Source organism: Lonchura striata, chromosome 2, assembly GCF_050655825.1.
Source record: "Lonchura striata isolate lonStrDom1 chromosome 2, ASM5065582v1, whole genome shotgun sequence".
Lineage (NCBI taxonomy): Eukaryota > Metazoa > Chordata > Aves > Passeriformes > Estrildidae > Lonchura > Lonchura striata.
In genome coordinates this window covers 154,546,995-154,570,936 of record NC_140704.1, presented here as the reverse complement: position 1 = coordinate 154,570,936, position 23,942 = coordinate 154,546,995, and the positions used below count along the sequence as shown (strand labels likewise).

General features: G+C 46.6%; 1 protein-coding gene across 16 annotated transcripts in view; it reads right to left on the bottom strand.

Annotated features, from left to right (window-relative positions):
- ADGRB1 (adhesion G protein-coupled receptor B1) overlaps window positions 1-23,942 on the bottom strand; it is a 283,024-nt gene that overhangs the window by 118,780 nt on the left and 140,302 nt on the right. For 14 of the 16 annotated variants that reach the window (XM_085572623.1, XM_085572625.1, XM_085572622.1 and 11 more), the window contains 10 exons: window positions 21,884-22,058; window positions 18,955-19,119; window positions 15,482-15,583; window positions 13,667-13,773; window positions 12,730-12,924; window positions 11,661-11,729; window positions 8,331-8,439; window positions 7,339-7,482; window positions 4,775-4,850; window positions 916-1,018 (listed from right to left, as the gene is read on the bottom strand). In XM_085572623.1, the coding sequence (XP_085428749.1) occupies window positions 916-1,018; window positions 4,775-4,850; window positions 7,339-7,482; window positions 8,331-8,439; window positions 11,661-11,729; window positions 12,730-12,924; window positions 13,667-13,773; window positions 15,482-15,583; window positions 18,955-19,119; window positions 21,884-22,058 (1,245 nt within the window). The remainder of the gene's footprint in view (window positions 1-915; window positions 1,019-4,774; window positions 4,851-7,338; window positions 7,483-8,330; window positions 8,440-11,660; window positions 11,730-12,729; window positions 12,925-13,666; window positions 13,774-15,481; window positions 15,584-18,954; window positions 19,120-21,883; window positions 22,059-23,942) is intronic. The other 2 variants (XM_077781806.2, XM_085572630.1) reach the window with 1 other exon arrangement.

The following is a 23,942-nucleotide window of genomic DNA, read 5'->3' as shown; positions in this document are numbered from 1 at the left end:
AGGAATGTGGGGCCTGTAAATCTCCTTCCACTGCCCTAAGGATGGGGTGTCTGGGATATACCAGACGAGCTGTCATGGATCTCAAATCCTTGGAATGGCTTTTGCCACCCTGGGATTGAAAAGGCAGAATAAAACATGCTTTGGTTCGTTCTGCATCATGAGCACTGCAGAGGGGTTTGACTCTGCCTCTCTCCTGACTCAACCCACGGATCTTCCTCCTTATCCCTCCTCTCACACAGAATCCTTTTGCTGCTCCCTTCTGGAAAGTGGATCAAATACAGCCTCTGCATTTGTGGGACAAAAGCACAGCCCTGCAGGAGGGGGTCAGGTGTGTTTAAAGCCTCCTGGAAGAGGTTTGCCTCAGACTCCAGCTGCTGAGACAGCTTTGGAAAAATCCCTCCAGCAAAGTCCAAAGACACAACAGATCTCAATATTCATGTTGTAGAGCCTCAGGAGGGCATCTAATCTCCACAAGAATGGGCCCTGGGGTATGTAAATGTCCATCCCATAAATCTGCTTAGGGTTGAGCAGAGGAACCCGGAGGGAATTTTTGCCTGCCATGGAAAGCATTGAGGAAAACAGTAATATTCCAGAATTAATGGGAACAATCTTTCCCCCTGCCTTTCCCTCCTCAAGGAAGACCATTGCTACATCAAGTTATTTTAATGAGTGCACAATTATTCCTGTGTGATGATGCCCACGATGAAATGGTGTGAACTGGGGACAATCACGGCCATGTCCCCTGTGCCAGCAGCGTCACCCTCCTGCTGCTCTGGAAATGAAGTTTGCTTTGTTTTTTTGGGGGGAAGATGTCAGGAGCCTATCAAAACCACCTCCTTCCTTGCAGCAACACATTCCTGCCCTGCAGAAGCAAACACAGCCGTGGGATGGGGCAGGTTCCCAGGAACCACTTACGTTGTACAGGTGGGAGAATTCGATTTCCAGAGGGGTGAGGAGAGACCGAGGGAATGGCTTCACAGTCACAGAGATGACTTTGGAGTTCAGAACGGTGCTGTTCCTGGGGAGGAGAGGGGAAAGAGAGCTTTTAGAGGGGTTTTTGTGGAGCAGGGAATCCTGTGGCAACCATCACTGGGGGTGCAAGGTTTAGAGTACACAGTGCAGAAAGGGGTTGACCCCATTATTATAAAATTCTCCCCAAGACATTTGCTGCTGATGCACCCCCTGGGCTCCCCTCACAGCCAAACCACATCCAAAATCAAACCATTTTATGAACCTTATCAACCCCTAAAGCAACTGGCCTTAGAGTCTGTATCTTTCCCAGAAATAAAATATTCCTGGGCTCATTCTCTGTCTCTGCCATGAGGAGCTCATTTGGACTGCAGTGAGCATTGCAGGTCCCTTCCAACTCAGAATATTCCATGATTCCACATGTTTCCCCCCCAAAAAAAATCCCGTTTTGCCTCTCCAAGGCTGGCTTAGCCTGCACTGCAGTGAGGCTGAGGCATGGTTGCTTATCCTTGGGGCAGCACAGGATCCTGGCTGGAGGCACTGGTGTGTATCTTCATCCCCTGAGGACCAAAAGCAAATGGAAAAAGGCCAAACCTTTCATGTAGATGTCTAAATGTCTGTGCCCAGACAAATATTGTAATAAATCTGGCAGCCCTGGGAGATTTGGCTCTTGGGAGGGGCAACAAGTGAGGAGGTATCTCTCCTTCCTGGAAAGCCAAACTCTTTGTAGGCACTTCCCTGGACACTGGACATCAAAATATACAGTTTCCTAATTTTTCTGCATTTATTGAAGTTTAACAAACTGTGCAAAAATAGTTTGCTTTTCTCTCTGGATTTTATCTTTCTTTTTAAAAAATAATTAGATGGGAAAGATTTGCACTTGCTTAACAGCAGCTTAAAAAAAATAGTGTTTAAAGAAAAAAAAGGGGGAAAATATTTGGAATTGTCCACAGATGTGTAAGTGGATGCTCAAAAAGCTACTGTTCCACTAACACTAGAGGGAACAACAACATTGATTTAACAGAGAAAGAAAAAAATCAAAAATATATCTTTTCCTTTTAAAAAAAGGAAAAAACTAAACGAGAAAAAGAAGAAAAAAGAATGAAGCGGCAAAGCCCAACTATCACCCTACAGAGTAAAAGTAAAGGAGTAAATCAATGGGAGCAGGCAGCTGTAAGAAGCTAAAACTGGGATGTGCTGAAAGGCAAGCAGCAGTGCATGTCTTCATTAGAGGCTGTGTCTGTAAGGGTCAGTCCTTGGGTCAGTGCTGCTGAATATTCGCAGGAGCAGCAGGGATGACACCCAAACCTCCTTGTGGGGGCTGAGGGGCAGCTGAGAATCGATGCAGCCAACACAGACAGAAAGAGAATTTGATTTTTCAGCGTGGCAAGTTGTTGGAACACAGGAGCCACCGGTGTGCAGACCGTGAAGGGTGATCAGTGGCCAAGAAGCTGCAGCCCAACCAGAAGTTGAAGGAGGCTTATAAAAACAATGGAGAGCAATTTTTAATGTGGATAAATAATGACAACACAAGGGGGAATGGTTTTAAACTACAGGAGGAGAGGTTTGGATCAAATGTTGGGAAGAAATTCTTTGCTCAGAGGGTGGTGAGGTCATGGCACAGGTTGCCCAGAGAACCTGTGGATGCCCCATCCCTGGAAGTGTCCAAGGCCAGGTTGGATGGGGCTTGGAGCAGCCTGAAATAGTGGAATGTGTCCCTGCCCATGGCAGGGGGTTGGAATGGGATGATCTTTAAAATCCCCTCCACTGGGACGAAGCAAAGAATGTCTGCACCCTCCTTGTCTGGATTCCACTCTGCTGTTGGGTTCAATTTCACTTTGAGAGGTGGAAACAGCACATGGACTTCAAAACAGAGACACAAAATCGATCCAGGTGCAGGAAAACAAACAAAATTTCTCTGTTGGAAAGCTTGTCTGATAGTTCCTTGCACGTGGGGGGGCTTTTCAGTCACCCACCCGAAGGCCAAATGCCTGGAAGTGAAAGCCAGACAAATTCAGCCTTAAAAAGAGAGGCAGGCTCCTGGCAGAGAAGGTAATTAAGCAGCTGAGCAGCTTGTCGGGGGCGGAGAAGGATTCAGTGTCACGGGGAATCTTTCAGGAGGAAGATGAGTTGCTTTTCCTACAAGCACGTTGCAGTTCGTCTTCTGGGAAGGAAACAACACACGCAGAGATTGTGCTTGAGCAGGAGCTCAGGGGGCTCCTGAGCGGGCACCGAGGGCGTGCAAAGGGCTGTGGGCACAGTGCTGGCTAACAGGGAGAGCCAGGCTGGTGGCTCTCTGCTGTCCACATCCTCTGCAGCAGAGTCCAGCTGGGACCAAGCGCCTCTCTCACCTCCCTGGCTTGGAAAATCAGGTTTTGTGTGCAGCCCATCCCAACTGCCACGGCTGCCAAGATCTGCTGGGCTCTCTGGATCCAAGGGGACAGAGTAATGTGTGACTCAGAGACGGAATTGCTGCTTGGGGGGAGGTAAATTGGGACAATTAGGAACAGCTCAGCTGGTGCTGTTTGTTGAGTTAAATCCACTTTTTTTCCTTCCTGGAAGAAACCCTCTGCATTGAATCAGAGTGGTCCAGTCCAGGGTTTGAGTCCATATTTCTTATGTGTACCCAGGAATAACTGCTCTCCTCAGTTGTCAGAATATTTTTGACCCATAGGCAGCTACGTGGTTATTTAACAACATTCTCCTTTTTAATGCTGTGTCCATTTGCACAGCACTGAAGTAAGAGGTATTTTACTGCTGCTTTCATTTATCTTTTATTTTGTTTTTCATTTGACTGTCCACAAGTGATTCAAGACTCGAGATGTTTTTAAAGAGGGACTGTCCTTTAATTAAGGAACATCTTAAATCAGCTCTCCTCTGGGAACGCAGATCGGAGGCTGCGGCTGCTGCAGCTGCTGGTTATCAGAGCTCATTCCCTGCCTGGCCAGAGGAAGCTGAAATACCACTGGATCATTTGAGCCAATGATGTTTATTGCCCTTCTGATCTAATTCCCACTGCTGTAATGGAAGATATTACAGAATACAGTTGGCTGGCTGGCTAATTCCTCTCTGCACTCACTCAGAGCTCTTTTGCCATTGCCAGTGCTAAATCTGGAGGTATTTAAATGATTATCGGTGAGGAGAGATGCCCTGGTGTTTATGGTAAATGGGCTCACGCTAATCAGTGCAGAACAGATTTAGAAGGTGCCTTAGGATGCTTAATTTACTGCCTCAGTACCAGTCATTGAGGAGGAAAACAAAAAAAAAAGTGTGAGAGGAAAAGGAAGAGGAGTGAAGAAAAGGGAAGGGAGTGTTCAACACAAAAGCTTCGGTGCCCGAGGCAGAAGTGTGCAGCCAGGCGTGCTCTGCTCCCCTCTCTCCTCCCCAGCCTGATTTCTGCCTTGCTGCTCTCCAGGGCTCAGTGTGGCTGGCAGCTCGGGAAGATCGGGGCAGCTGAGCATCCCCCATCTGTCAGGGCTGCCAAAATCCCCCGTCACCAGGAGGGCAGGGTGAAGTTCCATTCCTGGAGGGCGAAGGGTGGCAGGGAAGAGGGAGACAGCAGCACTGAGCATCCTCGCCTCGTGTCTGGGGTGCTGCACATGGATGGGGAAAACATTCCTGCACCTCCGACCTGCGATGCGTGGCCCCACCTGAACATGAGGTCAAAATATTCTCACTGCAGGTCAAATTCTGTCTGGTTGCACCCAGTGATCTCTACTTTTCCCTGGAGGACCAGTGCTCAGCAGCCAGAGGGATCATCCTGGTGATTCCCAGCTGCTCCCCATGCCCAGGCAGCCCCTCTTACCTCTGCAGGGAGAGGATGTTGCCCACGTTCCGGTAGAGCACGGTCCCAACCACGAAGACAGAGGAGTCGTCCGACACTGCAGGACACCGGAGGAGAGGGAAGGAGACAACAGCACTGAGACAACCAGGGTGGCAGCTGTCCCCACGGGACACCCCAGGGCAGGATTTGGCTTCTGGAGGAGCATGGCCAGTGCTGGAGGGCTCTCTGTTGGGGCATGGCCAATGCCAACATCACTGCAGTGGGATGCAGTGGCTGCGGTCACTACAGGGAGGGCTCAGCACCTTTGGGGTGACCCAGCATCCCGGATTTCTGCCTTCACCAAGGCTCACCCCTCCCAAACGGTGCTCCCCCATTCAGAAACCCCCAAATTCCTCTGACAGCACCACAGCAGACAAATCCGCAGGGGGGAAAGGTCTCTTGAAGCCACCTCAAGGCCTTTGGAGCCGTCCACAGCTATCAGGCCGTCAGAGAGAAGAGCTGCGCTCGCGCCGACAGGGCCAGAGGGAAGGGGAGAGGTCCCACTGCGCCTGCTCTGACCCCAAAACTCATGTGCTGCCTCTGGGGGCTGCAGCAGATCCAGATGAGCCTCTGAATCATCTGTGTGACCTTTGGGCACGTCACTTAACCTCCTCCTGCTCTTATTTATCCTCCTCCTCCTCCACCACTTCACGGTGCCCCAGCTGCAAAAAGCCCAAACTTCCCCTGATAAATCACGAGCAGCAGAGGCAGCCCCTGGGCTGGATTTTCATGGGGGAGAAAAAGCAAGTGGCTGTGTGGAAAACAATGCTGAAGAAGCCTGGGAAAGCACCAGGTGGGGCTTCTCTGATATCTTGTACTGAGGCTGAGCTGACAGTGTGTCTGCTCCATCACTGCAGGACAGGCACAGCTCTGCATGTCTCTCGTTCTTATCATCAAATTGGGATATCTGGTGAGCACATAACTGGGAGAGACTGACAGACAGGCTTGTAGAGCTGTTTTGTCACCCAGCTGCATAAATCAGTGTTGGCCCATCAAAATCAGCTGTTAAAGTCAGCTGCCAGCAGTGCGGGGGTTTGGATTTGGTCTCAAGAAGCTGCCTGTCCTTGTACTTTGCTCAGGATAGCTACTCCTGTTCCCAGTGAAAAGCGAGGATCAAAACTAACAGAGGTGGATTTCTGCTGGAATCACTGAGGAACCCCTCAAAACCTACACCACCAGCACAAGATACTGAATAAAACAGAAGCAGAAGAGCCCTGGGTGCTACTCAGGAAACCATGGAGAGGTGAACACTCATTGGAAGTTGTTTCCTCAGGGTGGAAGTTATGTTTTGTTTGCTCAGTCACTACAGCTCAGGGGCCCTGGAGCAAAGTCTAGAACACATCTCCATGGGGAGCTGGATACTTTTGGGACAGCCCTCAGCCTCAGAGCAGGATCAGCCTCATCTAGGTCTGGTTCAGCAATTTATCCAATAGGTAATTAAAGATTTCAAAAGTTGAAGGCACCACAGCTTCCACAAAGAAACTGGGATAAAGTTCCCAACTTGTTCCAGCTTCTCCCAAGAAGCTCACACTGTCTGCAAGGCACAACCAGGCACAAGGAGCACTTGACAAGGTCCTTGCTCTGCCAGTGACTCAGTGTTTACCCTTGGGGGTACCACTTAACTGCTCTTGCCCTCAGATTTCCCAAGCTGAAGTGATGGCTGATGCCATCCCCAGCAGGGAGACCCAAGACAAAAGGTCCTGGTGTGACAACTCGAGGCTAAAGGACTTTTGTAGCAGCAACTCAGTCTCCAGCCTCTGTCCCAAGGAAGGGGGAGCCAGCAGCTCTCAAAGCCACGAGTGCCAAAAGTAAATCCCATCACCAATCAGCCCAATTTAGGGTCCTGCTTTCGAGAACTCAGGGCTCAATCCTGCCAAATGTCTGCCTAAAGATGAGCACCTTGAGTGTGTTGGTTCCTGAGACTCTCATCCATCAGACCATCCCAGAAACCCCCAGGTTTGTCTTTTTTTAATAAATAGTTTTGGGTTATCCTAGCATGCAATGAGAGATTTCCAGATCTGGCAGTGAGGCCAGCTTCGTTGAGGCACCACCTCCATGCTGGGGCTCCTATCCACGCCCTGATGTGGAGCCTCAGTGATAAACACCTCTGAATTTCATTTCTGGGGGCAGGAAATTTCACACAAGGGCCATAAATCCCCAGACCTATCAAAGCTTGTCCAAGCAGCAGACTCAGCTGATCAGCCTGACCTGCTGACTCCCAGCTACTCACCCTCAGATGGCTCCATCAGCTCTGGATCCAGGCTTGGAGGGCACCTAAAGAATTGTTTGCCAATTTTTTCCTTCTTTATGGAAAGTTAAACATCCATACCCAGGCACTAAACCTGCCCCTGCATTTTTGTGAGGAGTTTAGTTTGAAATCTAGTCAGGCCATATTTGAAAGCCTTATTTGCACTTATCAATGCTTCAATGTCCAAACATTTGTGAGCAAATCCAGCTGATCTGGAAGAGGATTTGAAGACAAAGCAAACGGAAGGCACCACTCTTAGAAAATGATGGAAAAATATTGTCTTGGCTGTGCTGCCTACCTGAGAGCCCTGAAGACAGGATGCTCTTGGAGACAGTGACCTTGTCCTCCGAGTTCTTGGCCCAGTCCACCATTCCCCTCCAGCCTCTCATGGGGAAGGTGATGTCGGTTGCTGCGTTTGCAGGCAGTTTATGAATACCAAGGACTGTGGAGAAGCAAGACATGAAACCAGTAAGTGGAACCAGCTTCAGTGAATTCTATGTGTGCTCAAGAAAACATGGGAAGCATTAGTGGGAAATCAGAGAGATTGGATCTTGAGAGCCATAGGAGTGATGCTCTCTTGAGGAAATATCTGTGCATGAAAGAAGATAAAAGCACAGGGCTTGTGCTTTGCTGGAAGGATCCTGCCTGCATTAAATCTGGCACAGGAGAGTCTGTTCCAGCACCTTATCTGCAGGAGTGGCCAGCAGCAGCTGATAAAAAGTGTGAGAAAGAACAAGACATCCCTTGGTTTGTCCTCCCAGCAATCAGCAGGACTTCCTCAGCTCCTGGCTGCATCCAGATCATCGACTTTAACAGCCACCAATGGACCTCTCTTTTATGCACTTTCCTAATCCCATCATGAACCCATCTGTACTTTTTGGCTTCTGCAACTTCCTCTGGCAACAAGTTCCACGCTGAGATTGTGCACACAGCATCAATCAAACACTGCCTGCTGTTTGCTCACTGCCTCCATTGGCTGCTGGGCTGTTCTTGTGTTCAAGAAACAAAAGAAAGAGTCTAATTCTGCCCAGTTCGTCATCTGTTCTCCAGTTAGTAGATATCTCTCAGATCTCTCTGTGGATCTCTCTTCTTCCTCATGAAATCCCAACTCCTTTGGAGAAAAGCCACCCTGTATTTATGCCCCTCCATGTCTTCCCCCAGACCTTTTAACATCCCACCACCTGCTGCCTCCCCTCCCTCCTCCTCTCCCCACAGCCCAGGTTATCCATTTTCACAGTAATTAATAGTTTTTGGGGGTCTCCCCGATGTGGGGAGTGCCAATGAACTCACCCAGGTTGTCCGTGACTTGGTAGGAATCCCGGAAATCCTTCATGCGGAAGCCGATGACATCAATGAAATCCTCCACCAGCCTGAACAGCTCCTTGGCATTTGGCCCTATCTGCAAGGAGAGGGAGAATTTGGAGTAGATGAAATCCTAATGAGAACAGCAGGAGCTTCTCTGCAGGCAAAGGTTTCTGCCCTCACACGTGAACTGGGAGCATGTGCTGGGTAAAATGGACTGTTACGGAGCTGAGGAGAAGGAGGACTGGGAAATCCTAACAGGAAGCCAAGAAAAAGAAGAAAATAAAAGGAAAAAATAAAAAGGAAAAAGGAAAAAGGAAAAAGGAAAAAGGAAAAAGGAAAAAGGAAAAAGGAAAAAGGAAAAGAAAAAGAAAAATAAAAAGAAAAAGAAAAAGAAAAAGAAAAAGAAAAAGAAAAAGAAAAAGAAAAAGAAAAAGAAAAAGAAAAAGAAAAAGAAAAAGAAAAAGAAAAAGAAAAGAAAAAGAAAAAGAAAAAATAAAGCAAAATAGTTATAAAATGACACTCTGATAGAACTTAGGGTGGAGGGCAAGATTTTAAACAAAAGGAAATATTGGAGACCCTCTGGAGAAGAGATTACCTCATCTCCCATCTTCTTTTCATAAAATTATAGAAATGCAGAATGGTGTGGGCTGGAAGGGATCTTAAAGATCATCTCATTTCAGCTCCCTCTATTGAAAGCAACCACACCAAAGGACAATTGTGGTTTAAGGTTGAATCCCAGGCAGCCTGATTTTCTCCTTTCCTGTTTTGTTGCCAGGATCTCACTCTGAATCATCAGGCTCCTGGTCCCAGGCTGTCCTGGAGTTTCTCTGCCTCATTTCTTCCCTATTTTTTCCCCATTGATAAAGACATTGGCAGTGACTCTTCTTTACCTGTACTTTGCCAGCTTAAGACAGAGCTGTTAAACAATAACCAGTTTTCCAGTGACAGATTCCATAAACTATAATCCACCTGAAACAAGCTCTGCTGACTATCTGTCTTCTCCTCAAAGCACGTTTGCACACAGGGGCTTTGCAAATGCCACGAGAGGCTGAAGAAAAGCATCACAGCTCCTCTCCTTTTCCTCTTCCACCACTTTCACAGCGTTTTCAGTTCCTCACCATAATCCAGACATTCTGAGGTGGCTGAGTGAGCTGGAGGGACAGCTGGGGACAAGCAGGATGGGAAGGAGGCAGGAGGAAGGCTGAGCCATGGAGAGTGTGGGCAAAGAGGACAGGGGTGGCCATGCGTGTCTCTGTCTATCCAAGGAACCTTGGTAAGACTAAAACTGTCTCAGGGTGAGATTAAAAAGTCCTGCCAGTACAGCAGGTGTGCACAGAAGGAGGAGAACTGAGTGAGAATGCTATTTTTAGCTGCACACTTTTATATTCCATTACAGATTGAAATCACAAGGTCAAACCGAATTCAGGCTACACTGGATGCTGTATTATAGGTTTTATCATATAATGGTCAACAAAAGCTCTTTAAAAATCATTGTAGTCCTTCTCTGAATACCTTTATGGGTTGTTTTAGTTTTTATTTTCCTAGAACAATATCTTTCTGCCTGAGGGGGCCACAGGGCATTGGAATGTGTGACTGCAGTGAAGTTGGGTTTATTTTTAATGAGCAAATTGGGAGCCAAAGGCTTTGTTTTAAAAGAATTGGTTGATCTCATGAAATGCAAGATGTGATTTTGGTCCAGCAGCTTTAAGGGAGAAGCACAGAGACTGCTAAAACCTCTGCTGGCATCCTGTTCGTGGAGATTTCTGTGTCCTAAGGTCATGGTGCTGGGCTGTCATCTCAATTCCCACTAAAACACACACCAGGAAAAGGTTCTCCCCATGAGAGAAAGGTTCCCAATCCATGTGTAGGTCATGGTGATGCTGGGCTGTGCCTGCCTGGAGGTTCAGAGAGCAGATTGCACAGGGAAAGCCACTGGGAACCAAGTGCCACACAGATCGAACTGTTTTTAAGGTAATCAACAGGGTTTCCCTGTTGTCATGACAACTTGACAGTCTCCTCTGCTCAGTGCTGAAATACCTACATGCACCTGGAGCTTGAGACCAAGTATTTGGGCAAAGAATCACAGAATCAGGGTATAGTTTCATTTGCAAGGAGCCTCCAAGGGCATCTGGCCCAACCCACTTGCTCAAGCAGGGCCACCTTGCCCAGGACCATGTCCAGATTCTTTATCCCAACCAGAGGCAGACCATGTCACCCTCATCCAAATTCAACAGAATATCAACAAGATACCAGGGAGAAGGAGAGAAGAGGAAGAGAAGAGAAGAGAAGAGAAGAGAAGAGAAGAGAAGAGAAGAGAAGAGAAGAGAAGGCTGGCCAGCTCCTGACAGTTGCTGTTGCATGATGGAAATGTTCTGGACTTTCAACATTTCTCTTTTTAACAATTACCAGCACTTATTAAAAGGTTTTCCCCAGAGTACTTCCCCGTTTGGTATGAAGATAACTGGGCTCTGGTGTTGCTTTGTGTGTGTTGGCTAATTTTTTTTTCTTGATTATTTGCTGTTCCCAGATCTTTTGGAGCAATTTTGCAACACCAACAGCTCACAAAAGGAATGGCAAAGAGACGCAGGAATAGGTATGACACATCTCCACAACAGAGAGCTCAGATGGGGCACACAAGTCAAGAGCCAAATAAGACTCAGAAAGAAAATCCAACAACACCAGCCCCTAACACCTGAGAATTCTGCTACAGAATTGTTCATAGAATCTTAGAATGACCTGCGTTGGAAGGGACTTTAAAGTTCACCTAATTCCAAGCTCCTGCCATGGGCAAGGACACTTTCCACATCTTGCTCAAAGCCCCATCCAACCTGGCTTTGAACACTTCCAGGAATGGGGAGTTCAGGACTGAGCAGGATCCCTAACCTTGACAGGAGAGAAATAAAGCAAAGGATAACTGAACCCAGAAGCTCAGCTGAGCAGAACCCCAGCTCCGAGCATCCCTCCAGTCCTGCATCTTTTCAGCTAGGAACTCAAAGCTACATGATCCCACTTCTTTATTTTGGCAAGAGGAAACAGTGGAATTACAGAAAGACATCAGGATTATCAACTCCCAACCAAGTCTGACCCTTGAAACCCATGCCAAATTTGGTTTACACCACCAGCATCTCACTGTCCTTCATGCAGAGAGTCTGGCTCAGAGCTGAGATCCTGTGGCTCCCCGAGTTACTCCTTTAATGTGACTCAGCCTGGAACTAAGCTCCTCTTAGGAGTAGATGCTTGGAAATTCCCCTCCTGATTGCTGAACCCTGTGCCGAAAGCCTCTTTATTCCCAGGGAAGGTGCTGAAGGTTCATACCAGCTGAGCTTCCTCCCATTTTTCCCGGTTTTCCTCTGACAAAATGTTGCTGATGATCTGGACGAAGTTCTGGAGGAGGGAGACAAGAGAGGACAGAAGAGGTTGTTATGCAAACGTAGCCCAGGCTGGGAAGGTCACAGCCGTGTGGGAGGGACACGTGATATTTAAAGATGCTCCAAAAGCCTTCTCATGATCCCATTCCCAAAAGGTTCCAGAGCATTTCATAGGTCCCCTTTTCCCCAAGGATTTCACTTTAACTACTGTGTCATCTAAGGCATTGAATTAGGAATAGGTCTTGTATCCATTACTATGATTTTTAAAGACAGATATGGAAAATATTTGTCAGAAACTGGTTAAAACCAGTTCCATTGCAGAAATCCTTTAATATATTTTTTTCTATTATTTCTGTTGTTTCCAATACATGGAAACCTCAGGATCCCCTTTAGCTTGTGATGACCAGGCAGGAGATGCAGAGATGGATTACAAGGGTGCTGTCCATGGTAGGACCTCTACAGAACACCATGAGAAGGAAGGAGACAGGAAATTTAAAACTATTGATTTTTTTTCTCCAGTTTTACCACTCTCTGCAGATCCTGCGGGATCAGTTTAATGTTTCAAGTCATGAGGTGATGATCTATCCCAAGGGTGTATCCTGTAGCTGCTCTGCAGCTGCTGGAAATAAAACCCTGGGTTAAAAAAGCACAATATTCCCCCCTACATCAACACCCAGGTACCCAATGCCACAGGATCCTTTTACCTCGAGTCATTAGCCTGAAATCCCTACTAAATAATGTTCTCTTATCAATTAGGCTCTGCAGTGAAGTGCTATCATGTTGAAATAGCTCAGAATGACCTTGGCTTTCAAGTTCTCCTTTTATAAACCAAGGAAGAACCACCTCGAAAGGAGAGTTTGTTAATACAGAAAGACATTTATGTTGGGAAAAAAAATAACCTGATTTTCATCAGCACTGTATCAGCTACAATCAGTATCATCAATCAAACCTGGAGTCCAGAGCATGGGCAGCTCTCTAACCCAGCCTTGGGCTCCAGGAAATGCACCTGGGCTCACCTGCACATCCCCAGAAGTTGGGCTGTGGTAAGCCCTACGGAAGATCTCTGTCATGTTCCTGAGTACGTCCATGGTGGACAGCAGGTCCCCACTGTAGCTGGTCCCATCCTGGGAGATCTCCACGAGGTTCTGGAGCACGTCTGACAGCCCATCTCCCATCAACCCACGCTGAGCTTTGGCAAGGTGTTCCCTGGTCTGAGAAACAGAAGAGAAAAGCGAGAAACACTTTTAGGGACAGTCAAAGTCGAGTTAATGAGCTCGGTGAAGGAATTGCCAGGGGAAGGTTTTTGACCTCCCTCACAATTCAGAGTGCAGATCAGATTAATCTGACAATCTCTGCTGGCCTGAGAGCCTCTCATATTTTTAAAATGATAGAAAAGAGTGATATATTCTAAATTATCTTCCAAGTGGCTCTAAAATGACTGAGAACTGGTTTGCCCACAAAGAAGAAATTGTCTTACTACAAAGTTTCTTCTGTTCATAGCCCAAAAGAATATTTTTGCTCCAAAATCTTGTTTTCTTACAATCAATTTGGAATTGTTTTAGGACAGACTGTACCTTACCATGAACAGAAGAGGTCAATTCTCCTAAAGCTGACAGGAGACCAGCAGAAATTCCTCATAAAAATGAATTTAAGATTAAGAAAAAATAAGATCCTTATTTAAAAGTGATACCATCATAGCTATACTTAATGACAATGTGATATGAAAGCCTGGAAGAATCCAGATTCTGCCAAGTTGGATATTAAAATATCTTGAAAAGAACAATCCCTTGTCCATGGAGTGCCCGTGCATCACAAGGTCAGCAGAAAAAACAAGAGAAAATCAGGGCAAAGCTGGAAACTCCTTTTTTTCCCTTCTTTTTTGTAACTATAGCCATGTAACAATCATTGGGGAGGATCCCAAACCTGCTGAGCTGAGCAGTGGGGCTGCCTTACCATCATCTGTATGTTCCTGTAATCAATAGAAACACACTTGATGTACGTTGGAGGCTCCCAGTAAGCGATGCCTTCTTCATCTAAGATGCATCTCCGAAGGATCAGCCCTGGAAAAATGAAAGAAACAAATATGGGAGTGAAGACAGGATGGAAAGCCAAGCATTCATGGGGAATGGTCTTTTGTCATGAGTAGGAAGTCATGGGACAAGAGGAAACAGCTTCAAGTTGTGCCAGGGAAGATTTGGGATGCATAGTAAGGAAAAATTCTTCACAGAAAGGGTGGTCAAGCGTCAGAACAAGCTGACCAGAGAACTGGTGGAATCACCATCCATGAAAGTGTTCAAAGTATGTATAGATGTGGCACTTGAGGACATGGTTTAGTGGTGGGCTGGAAGTTCTGGGGTAGTGGTTGGACCTGAGGATCACAGACATCTTTTCCAACCTTCATGATTCGATGGAGATCACCCAGAAGTGGTCAATACACCAATTCCGACTCAGCTACCTGCACAAAGGGCACCCGAGGCACCTGCAGATGCCTGAACAAGCCTTTAGTGGGGATTATCTTTATTTCCTTCTCCTGCCTTTTACTATTGCAGAGCAGCAGAAGGAACTGGGCAGGAAAACAAAAATTAACAAATTGGCCATGGTAAGTCAGGGTGAAGAGAAGCTTTCTCCTGCCCTGGTGACAGCATTTTTCCTGGTTTGGGAAGCCCCACGAGCCTCCCCAGGTGGTTTGGTCTGGTACTTGCAACTAAAGCAGGGCTTGTGCTGCCCACGCAGCCTGGAGGGGAATAAACACCCAACAGCACCAGTTTTGCATCAGCTGAAACTCTCTGGAAGCTGCTTCCAGTCCTCCCCCAGGTCTCCCCTCAGCTCCAATCCACAGAAGGGTTTGCAGTGATAAGCACATGCCTTGTGATGTGGAGGAACAGACATATCAGCGAGGAGGAAAGGGAGAGGGATCACCCTGTCCCAGCCATCATGATGACATTTGGAAAGTCTCTGAGGGTCAGGTTCGCTGGGTCTGCAGTTCTGTTGCTGCTGCCAAGTGATTCAGTGACCTTTCTCTGGATACAGCCCCTCTGGGACAGCACTGGGGATGACACTGACTGTCCCAGCTGAGCCAAAGAGAGCTGTTTGTATCCAACCCTCTCCCAAAAACGAAATAAAACCTTTGCACATATTGACACTGCTGCAATTATTTCTGTTCCTGCCTGGCAGTGAGGAACATCCAGCTGAGGACAAATCCCAGCAGCAGCATCACTCCTGGAGCCTTCTCTGCACCACCTTCCACTCCTGTGGCCACAACAGGTAACACCTGGATGCCCATGTCCTTTTCCTTTACACCAGAACAATCAGACCATCAATTTGAGCGTTCAAATAAATTTTTAGAGAGGTAATGAGGTTTCTAAGTGTAAGCAGACAACTGAATTCAGGTTTTCTGCTCTTGCACAGCATCTGCTTTGGTGGGCACTGGAGAGAACTACAACACCCAAATCCAGAGGATTCGAAAGCGCTACCTACTCTGCAAAGCTTTTTGTAGATAATGCAGGGAACATATCCCAGTGCTCCTTAATTTCAAACTTTCCACAGCATGGATGGAAACCACCTCAGATTATCCAGTGGCAACTAAGATGTTTATGCTTAACAGCGAAAACAGAAACCCAGAGTTAATTTAGCCATGGACAAAGGGAGGGAAGTCCTTGTGCCTGTCCTGTCATCCCACAGCCAGGCTCTCCTCATCTAGGACACAAAGGATGAAGGATCACACACAAAGGATGAGGGAGGACCTGCCCACCATGCAGTCACCCTTACCAGTGGCATTGCGGGGACACCGGACGGCGGCAGCGTCCCCGGCTGGCGTCTCCTTCCAAACCACAGGGCCAAGACTCTCCTCGTCACAGATTTCGTGGGGCTCTGCCAGGAGAGAAAAACTCCGTTGGTAAAGCTTCCTCCTCAGCGTGGACATGGAAAAGGGAAGTATGGGAGCGTGGTCTGTGAGCCAGGAGGCTGGAGCTGCACTCCCAGCTCTGCTGGTGCTCAGTCCCTCACAAAGTCACTTCACCTCTCTGGAATTTGCTCTGCCTGTCTGAAAGCTGGGCATTCATCCATTCTGAGGATCAGCTCGCTAAAATCCACCCACTCACATCCTTGCCTTGTCTTGGGGCAGCTCTTTGCAAGAAAACTGCTGTTGCTAGCCTCTACCAAAGAGTTTTATTTCTTAATTTTTAATGGACAGATCTTTTGTGGGTGAGCTCCGTAGCTCCAGACTCCACCTCTGCCATCCCTCAGGGTCACCACCTTCAGTGCTGGATGTATCTAAAATGAGGCTTGGCATGAATCAGTGGATTAAGAAGGAAGGAAAGAACAAGCAAATGAAAAGACAAGATGGGCACATCCCCTGGGTGGTCTTCATTCTGCCTGCTTCCATCTTGTGCACAAAAGAGAGCAGATCTAAGCCCCAACAGCTTGGAACTGCATCAGCAGCTCATTTCCAAACATTTCTGCAGAGCCCAGGAGCCTGCAAAAATGTGTTTTGAGACATCACAGAAAAAAAAAAAATCATTGCAAGGATGGTTTTGGAAGCTTCTGTCTGTGGGTGGAGCTGAGTCGGTCCTGGAGTTGATGGGATCTGGGAGAAAAACATTCACCACAGGAAGTCTTTGTGCTGAGAAACTCATTATTTACAACATGTAAAGTGGAGAGAGCCATGAGGATGGTGCTAAAGCTATTTGTCACTCCTGAGGGAGGGAAGGAGAAAAAAACTTGATTTAATAGTTTCTGATAACAGTTTTTATTCATTGCACATGTAAAATTTCCAACACAAAGGAAGCTGAGTTTGTGCCTGCAGCTGGTCGGGGCATGTCCAACTGCTACTCTGGGACTACCCAGGGACCAACCTGGCTGTGAGAAGGGCTCAAACCCAAATTATGGGCATGGCAAGTCCTGCTTCTTTGAAGAACTCCTACAGGACCCAACAAGCTGCCTGCACATCACTGTTCCTGCTGGCAGGCTCCAAGACTGGTCCCAGCCCCAGCTGCAGTTCAAAGATGGATTCCTCCCCAGTAAATACTGAGAATGAATAAGCTGAATTCTCTGCCTGGAAACAGATGCTCCTTCCCCTGGTTTAAAGTCCCCCTGTGAGTAATCGCTATTGTGATGGAACTTCGGAGGGCAGCAGGACCCCAGCTGTGCTCTGCACATGAGCAGGGCTCGTGGCTTCTGCAGATAAGCCAGAACAGGGGTGGAGAAGAGGCAATTTCATTTCCAGCCTGCTGACATGGAGCTGTGGGGCAGAGAGATTGAATAACCCAGTTGTGACAGCACTTGGTCACCCCCAGAGCCTGTCCCAGAGCAGGGGGCCAATTTCCAGACTCTTGTCCCTGTGCTTTGACCACGGTCACAGATTGTCCCATGGTTCACAGGAGGGTTCTGGGGTGTGGAAGCTTCCAGCACCCTTGGCTACAAAAAAAACAGAGCACAGGAAAAAGCAGAGAGGGAAAATGTTCACATCTCTCCTCCCATTTCTCCCCTGCTGGCCTGTCAAAACTTCCTGGTCTTGTCACCCCTGCAGTGTCCCTGGGGACCACTGAGGGATGCTGTGGATCAGAGATGTTCTTTAAAAATACACTGACTGGAGTTGTCTTGCCAGTGAGCAATTCCCAGACCAGGAGAGAATCCTTTCCTTTTTTCTTCTTTTTTTTTTTCTTTTTGATGTTGCTTCACAACAAAATCCCTTTTACCAGAGTAACCTATTTGCACTGGGAGATTTTAATAACTAACCCAATTAAGTTCAATTCTTCTGCTCAAATCAAATCACTCCAGCATGTGGTACTTTCTTGGAGAACAAATTGAGCGGGTTTATTTTTAGCCTCTGATGTTTCCCCACCTTTTCCTTCCCTTGCAAATTAAAAACTACAGTGAGACCCTTCTGGCTGTGAACCCTGGCAGGCCCCAGTGCCTGAGACTTGCCTTTTCCTTTTGAGCACTGCACAGGCATCAACCCCTGCGGAAAGAGAAGAAAAGCTCGGGCTTGTTCTGCCAGGGCCTCAGCTGGCACACACTGAAGCTGAACTAAATCTGCCTTGCTCTGTAGACACCACCAGACAACCCGGTGCTAAGATTTTCCGTGGCGAGGGAGAGCTTTGTGGCAGAGTTAGAAGAGATTCTCACACGCCACTGCTAATTGAGAGGCACAGCTTGCAAGGAGAGGTGATGCCTTTCATTAAGAGCGTAGCTGGGAAGAGTGACAAGGCTGTCACACAGCCTCTTTCTCTGTCGTCTCTGAGCTGAATGTGCTGGAACTTCCATGCTGAAGTCCTCTGGCTTTCATCTCTTTGTCTTCAGCACTCTGTGAGGGAGTCTGAGGGGTTGGCTTGGCCTCCACGTGGAAGATCTGCCCCCTGTTACTCCTGCATCAAAACTGCTGCCTCCTGTCCTTGAGGGAGATGCCCCTTTCCAGCAGGAATGCTGGGGAACTGCCATGAGAATCTCTCCTGTCTCTCACTGAGCTGCTCTGACAATTAATTACCCTTTCAGTCAAAGTTCGTGGCCTGTTACAATCGATGCAATCTGACTACAACATCACAAAGTCCATTGATTCCCCACCAGCAATTTCACCAGGCCCTTCAACTCAGGCTGAGGAAGAAAGCAGAAATGGTGGAAGAAAGCAGAAATGGTGGACAGGCCTATTTTTTGGTCTCTGTATAGTCTGAGGGGCAGACAGAAACTTTCCCACTTGGATGTGTTCATTCCAGCTTATTTTTCACATTCAAACCCAGATTTTCATCTGCCCTACAGCTCACTCACCCTCCATTCACCTTTTACATCTGCAGGAGGGTAAGATTTAGGTAAAGCTCCAACAGATGCAGATAAATCTTTTTTTTTGTTTGTTTTTTTTTAATTTCCAGTGGGGTGCAGGCTTCCCAGAGGTAAAGGGTGGGAAACCTGTGCAGCATCCTCAGTACTCAAAAACTTCATGGACTTGAGACTCTGATGCCAGTTTTTGCTACCAAACAGTTTCTTTTCCTCTTGTAACTATGGCAAAGAAAAGATGAAACCACCAAGGCAGGGCTGGTGGGATTGACCAAATATTCACTGAAACCAACACGGTTGCACTTGATTCTGCAACAGTTAAATCAAGACCTGGTACCTGGGCCATGGGCAGGTTTTTATTAGATTACAACCCTTTGTAGCGTTCAGATCTCTGACAAAGGATGTGGAAGCCATTTCAAAATCCAAAATTCCGCCTCATTCAAAGGAAAGCACGAGGGGTCTAGGGTACATACCAGGACACTTTCTGTCATTGCACTGCTTGTATTCCTCCTTGGGACCCTGGCAAGTCTCTCCACCAAAGAAGGGGCCGTAGCACACCCGGTCACGTCTCTGAGTGCCACCTCCACACGTGGCGGTGCAGCTGCCCCACACTCCCCAGGCCTGCCACTTCCCATCCACTGGAAACACAAAAAAAAAAAAAAGTAGTAAAAAGAGGAGAAACAGCCTGTTATCTCCCAAACATCATCTGCAACAGAAGGAATCAAGATCCAAAGGCGAGCAGAGGAACATAGGGTGAGTAGGGCAGGGTTTGGTAGGAAGGGAGGTCTCCCTCTTTGGATCTTGGTTTGATCCTTAACAGACATTAAATCAGAGTGTTCCATTCCCATTCCCATCAGCCCAAGGGTGGTTTTTTTGCTCTTCCTCAGCACCTCTACGCTCTGCAAAAGCTCTTTCCTCAGGTGGACATTTGGGGCTGTGCTCCAGAACACTCTTCCCATGGCAGGGATTCAACCTAGCAGCCACATCTGCCAGACTGCTTCCACATCTGGAGTTCACTGGGAATGTGCAATGCATGTGTGAAAATAGACCTTCCCAGAGAAGGTCTGGCTCAGGGATTTAGAAAGACCAGCAAAGCCCTTGGGCAAAAAACCATGGAGGGACCTCAAATAAACCTCCCTCCAGCTGTTTCCATTGCACTGATGCTTCACATGCCTTGGAAAAAGGTTTGGGATGTTGTCTCATTCCATAGTGTCTTCTCCCAGCATCTTTCCAGATCCAGTGGGAATGTGACTCCTTTCATGTTAACAATGACATTTATCAAAATTCTGCTCCTTTTACATTAACAATGGCATTTATCAAAGCACCATAAAAATGTTAATTAGCCCTCACAACAAGCCTTCAAGGTAGGGAAACATTCTCCTCTGCTGTGCCACAACAGGTCAGTGACAGAACTAGAACAGGGCCTAAGTGTGCTCTTTACTACTTGGGCTTTTAATTTTGAGTTACCATATCATCTGGGGTTGAGTAATTCTTTTTGGGAGGGTGGGACATCCATGTCTTCTCCAAGAAGTAGACAAAAATTACCAAATAAGAGGGGCAGCACCAAATCCTGGTGCTTTATTTATTGACATTTTATGCAGTGGAAAGTATGACCTGAGTTGCTTTGACAGATAACTCTGAAATCAGTGGGACAGGGTTGTCTTAAAAGGGAGTTCTGAAGCCTCTTTTCATCTTTAAAGATCTCCCTAAGTTACAAAGAAAGAGTGAGATTCCTAAACATCAAAATCTACTTGAGACCATGTAGGAAAATCCAATGCCTCTGTTAAATACTGCAGATAATCGGATCCCCTGAAGAAACAGGTAGACCAGGATGAATCCTTGTAGGAATTATTATTATTATTATTATTATTATTATTATTATTATTATTATTATTATTATTGCTGCTGTCATCATTGTTAGGTCACAGATGAGTAAAGTGAGTGACAAATCTTACACAGACATGAACAAAGGCTTTATTGCGACAGACCATCTCACTGATAAGGTTTAATGTTAAGATACAATGGAGGATCCCCAATTTGCTTGAAATACAACTGGGGATGTTGAAATGGTGGGAGGAGAGGAACAAAACAAAAAGAGAAGGGAAGCTGAAACCCTGTGGAGGCAAGGGAAGGGTTTAATTGCTATTTTCTTGGGGTTTTTTCAAGCTCATGCTGAAAACCTGATATCTGAGGTTAGAAAGACACAGTTCCTGTGGGCAATCACTCACCTCTCTGGGTGTCCTGAAACACTTGCCAGCGGTGGACTTTGGCTGGCATATGTTGAAACTTTGGCTATTAAGAGTTTTGAGTTTTTTGTGTTGAGGGGCAGAGATTCCTGCTTTAGAGCAGTAGCTTATCCTTCTTCTTCACCTTCTCCTTCATGGGTTTGGAAGGTATTTTGTAATTAGTTAGAAAAGTCCACATTGAGGACTTCAGGTAATTAGTTATTGGTTAAAAGTGAAAATAATTTAAGTATCAGTTCTTAATTAGGTAGTTTAACCTTAAAATACCTTATAGAAAAAGATAGTTAACCATTTTATAGCTTGCTAGTAGAATGCTGTAAAACTCACAGCTTGTAAGACAGTAATATCAATAAATAATAAACATTTACATCTGAATACAAAATATCGTCTCAAACATATTCAATACCAATCTTAACAAAAAACAAATCAAAAACCAACAGGCATGGCCTGTTGGAATGATCTGGATGCACTGGAAAGGGCACAAGTCTTCCCCAAATAAACATTTTACTGGGATTGCAGTGTGTCAGAATCTGAGGTATTGATGATTCCGAGATTGTAGAAAGTCTCTGTCTTTCAGCCCCGCTGCCAAAGAAGTTGTAAATCGTCTGTGCTGGTTTTCAATCTAATGTTCTGCTGCCCTGCCCAGCTCTGTCCTGCAGGGCAGCGTGTGGGGCTCTGCCCTCAGTGGGATGTGACAAACATTAAATACCAGAAACTCCCTGGGCTGGATTTACAAGAACGTGCCAATATCTGTCACCTACGTTGGACAGTGTGTCCCCAGCCTGAACCAACAGAAAAATGCCAACACCACAGTGAGACATGGAGGGCAGGAAGAAGGAGAAAAAGGACAAGGCACACCCAGTTTCCTCCATCTTGTCCCCTTTGGACCCCTAATCTAAAATCCTAAAATTTTACTTTTGCACCTGTGCCACACTTAATTATTACTGATATCAAACACTCAGAGCTGGTAATTCATCCTGTAAGATTGAAAACTCTTTTCCATGGGCAGAGATCACAGACAGTGTCTCTGGGGGCTCTGTCCAGGGGGTTCCTGACCCCTGCCAGGGTCCCAGGGCAGCCAGGGAAGCCAGAGGGAAGCCCTGGACTCCCACAGCAGAGGAAGGTGGGCCAAGATAAAGAAGAAGGCATTGTCACCGACCTGGGCACTGGCGCAGGAAGCAGTCGCGGGTCTCCACCCAGTGTCCCTGGCACTCGGCTCCGCCGTAGGAGGGCCCGTTGCACTCCCGCGTCCGCTGCTGGGTCCCGTTGGAGCAGGAAGCGGAGCACGAGCTCCAGCTCGACCATTCGTTCCAGTTGCCGTCCACTGAGTGGCCCAAAGAAGGAAAACGAGCGGAATGTGAAAATCTTTCCCTCTGGGAGGAGCCGCGCGGCGAGAGCCTCTGGCCTTTGCCAACCAGGGACTGAGGTGGGGAGACCGAACCAGAGCCACAGAGCTTCAAAGAGGGCAGAGATTATCAAAAAAAATTTGGACAACTGTGGCAACAGGGACCCTCTGAAGCCTCCAATAGTCCCATAGGATGCAAGTGTCAAAACATATCAATTTTTATGTTCCATACTCTGCCTAATACCATTAAAGTTGAAACTGTTGGTATTCTGAATTCTGACATGAAAGTCCAAACTAATAACATTGCCAATCACAACACAACACCGCACCAAAGGGCGTGGCTCATGTTTTCACTGAACACTTTGAAGGGATCATTGCATTACTGTGACATTTCCCATTTGAGGCCATCAGCACTTTTTTAAGGGACCCATTTTTCAGCAAAGCAGTGCATGAATCTGTGGAGAGTGAACTTTCTCAAGCATGCAAATGCTCTGTTTTTCATTAAAGCACAGCCAGAAAATCAAATCACAGTGTTATTGACAGGAATCCACCATTCCATGGCTAGGAAACGTGGGAGCAAAGGTGTGCTCCAACAGCAGGCTGGGAACAGGGTGAGTGTGTGTGGTCAATGTACTTCTCTCACAGCTGAATTAACTCTGACAGGCTGGAGATGTTTTACCCAGCAGTGTCTTTGATAATTAAATAGACGAGGGAGGGACAATGGAGATTATGATAGGGACGGGGTTGGAGAGAAACAGGAATACATCTTATTATCATGGTATGGACTGAAGCATTCCCCAGTGTGGTGGTTACAGCCTAATTGGTCCCTGATCACCAGATCCATCACCCAGTCTGCTCTTCCTGGAGCGTTTTTCTCATTAACAGTGGTCATCATGCTCTGTTTAGATCTAATTAGCTGCTAGATCTCACTCAGGAAAAACAACCTGAATCTCTGAAAAGTCTGAATTCTGGCTCAAATCGCATTGCAGCTCTTTTTTTTTTTTTTTTGGCTTTACTTGTCTGTCCAAGAAAAGTAAATTCACACTGGTCCCCCGTGTAATCTACAAGGAATTGATGAGTCCTGTGTAATCCCCATTGCAATTAAGAAGCTTTTTGTTTGCAAACTCAGTTAAAAAAATGTTAAAACCATCCAAATGAGCAACTGTTAACTCAAAAAGGATCACAAGGTGTGCAAAATCAGGCAGGCATAAAGGTACCTCCCAAAGGTGCTTGTTCTTAACAATCCAAAAGTTTATGTTTTTATTGTGCATAAATTCAAGGCTTCGTGCCAGTGCCTATCAATCCCAATGAGGGAAAATGTGAAACACAGTGTTTGACAAGTGATTATTCTTTGGAAATAATTCAAAACTCCACAAAGTAGGTTCTACCAGGTATAAATTAGCGTGGCTTTTCTGACTGAAGGCTGTGCTGCTAAGTTTCTATGCACTGATCATAAAATTATGGAATCACGGGATGGTTTGGGTTGGAAAGGTAAAGATAATTTAATTCTACTCCCTGCAGGGACACTTTCCACTATCCCAGGTTGCTCCAAGCCCTGTATAACCTGGCCCTGAATAATTCCAGGGATGGGGCAGCCACAGGTTCTCTGGCCTCATCTCCCTCACAGGGAAAAATTTCTTCCTAATAATGATGATGTCTGCTCCCCATTAACATTTCCCTGTGTTGGAAAAGTGAGACTGCATTCACCACATTAAATGTGACATTTACCAAAAAACTGCATTTATCAAAAGAAAGTTGAATTCTCTCAACACCCTCTCTGCTGCTGGTGATTGGCAGTTTATCAGGAGTGCAAGCATTTGGAGATGGTAAAATAAAGGAGTCAAACCATAATTTGGTCGTTCAGTGGGGGATT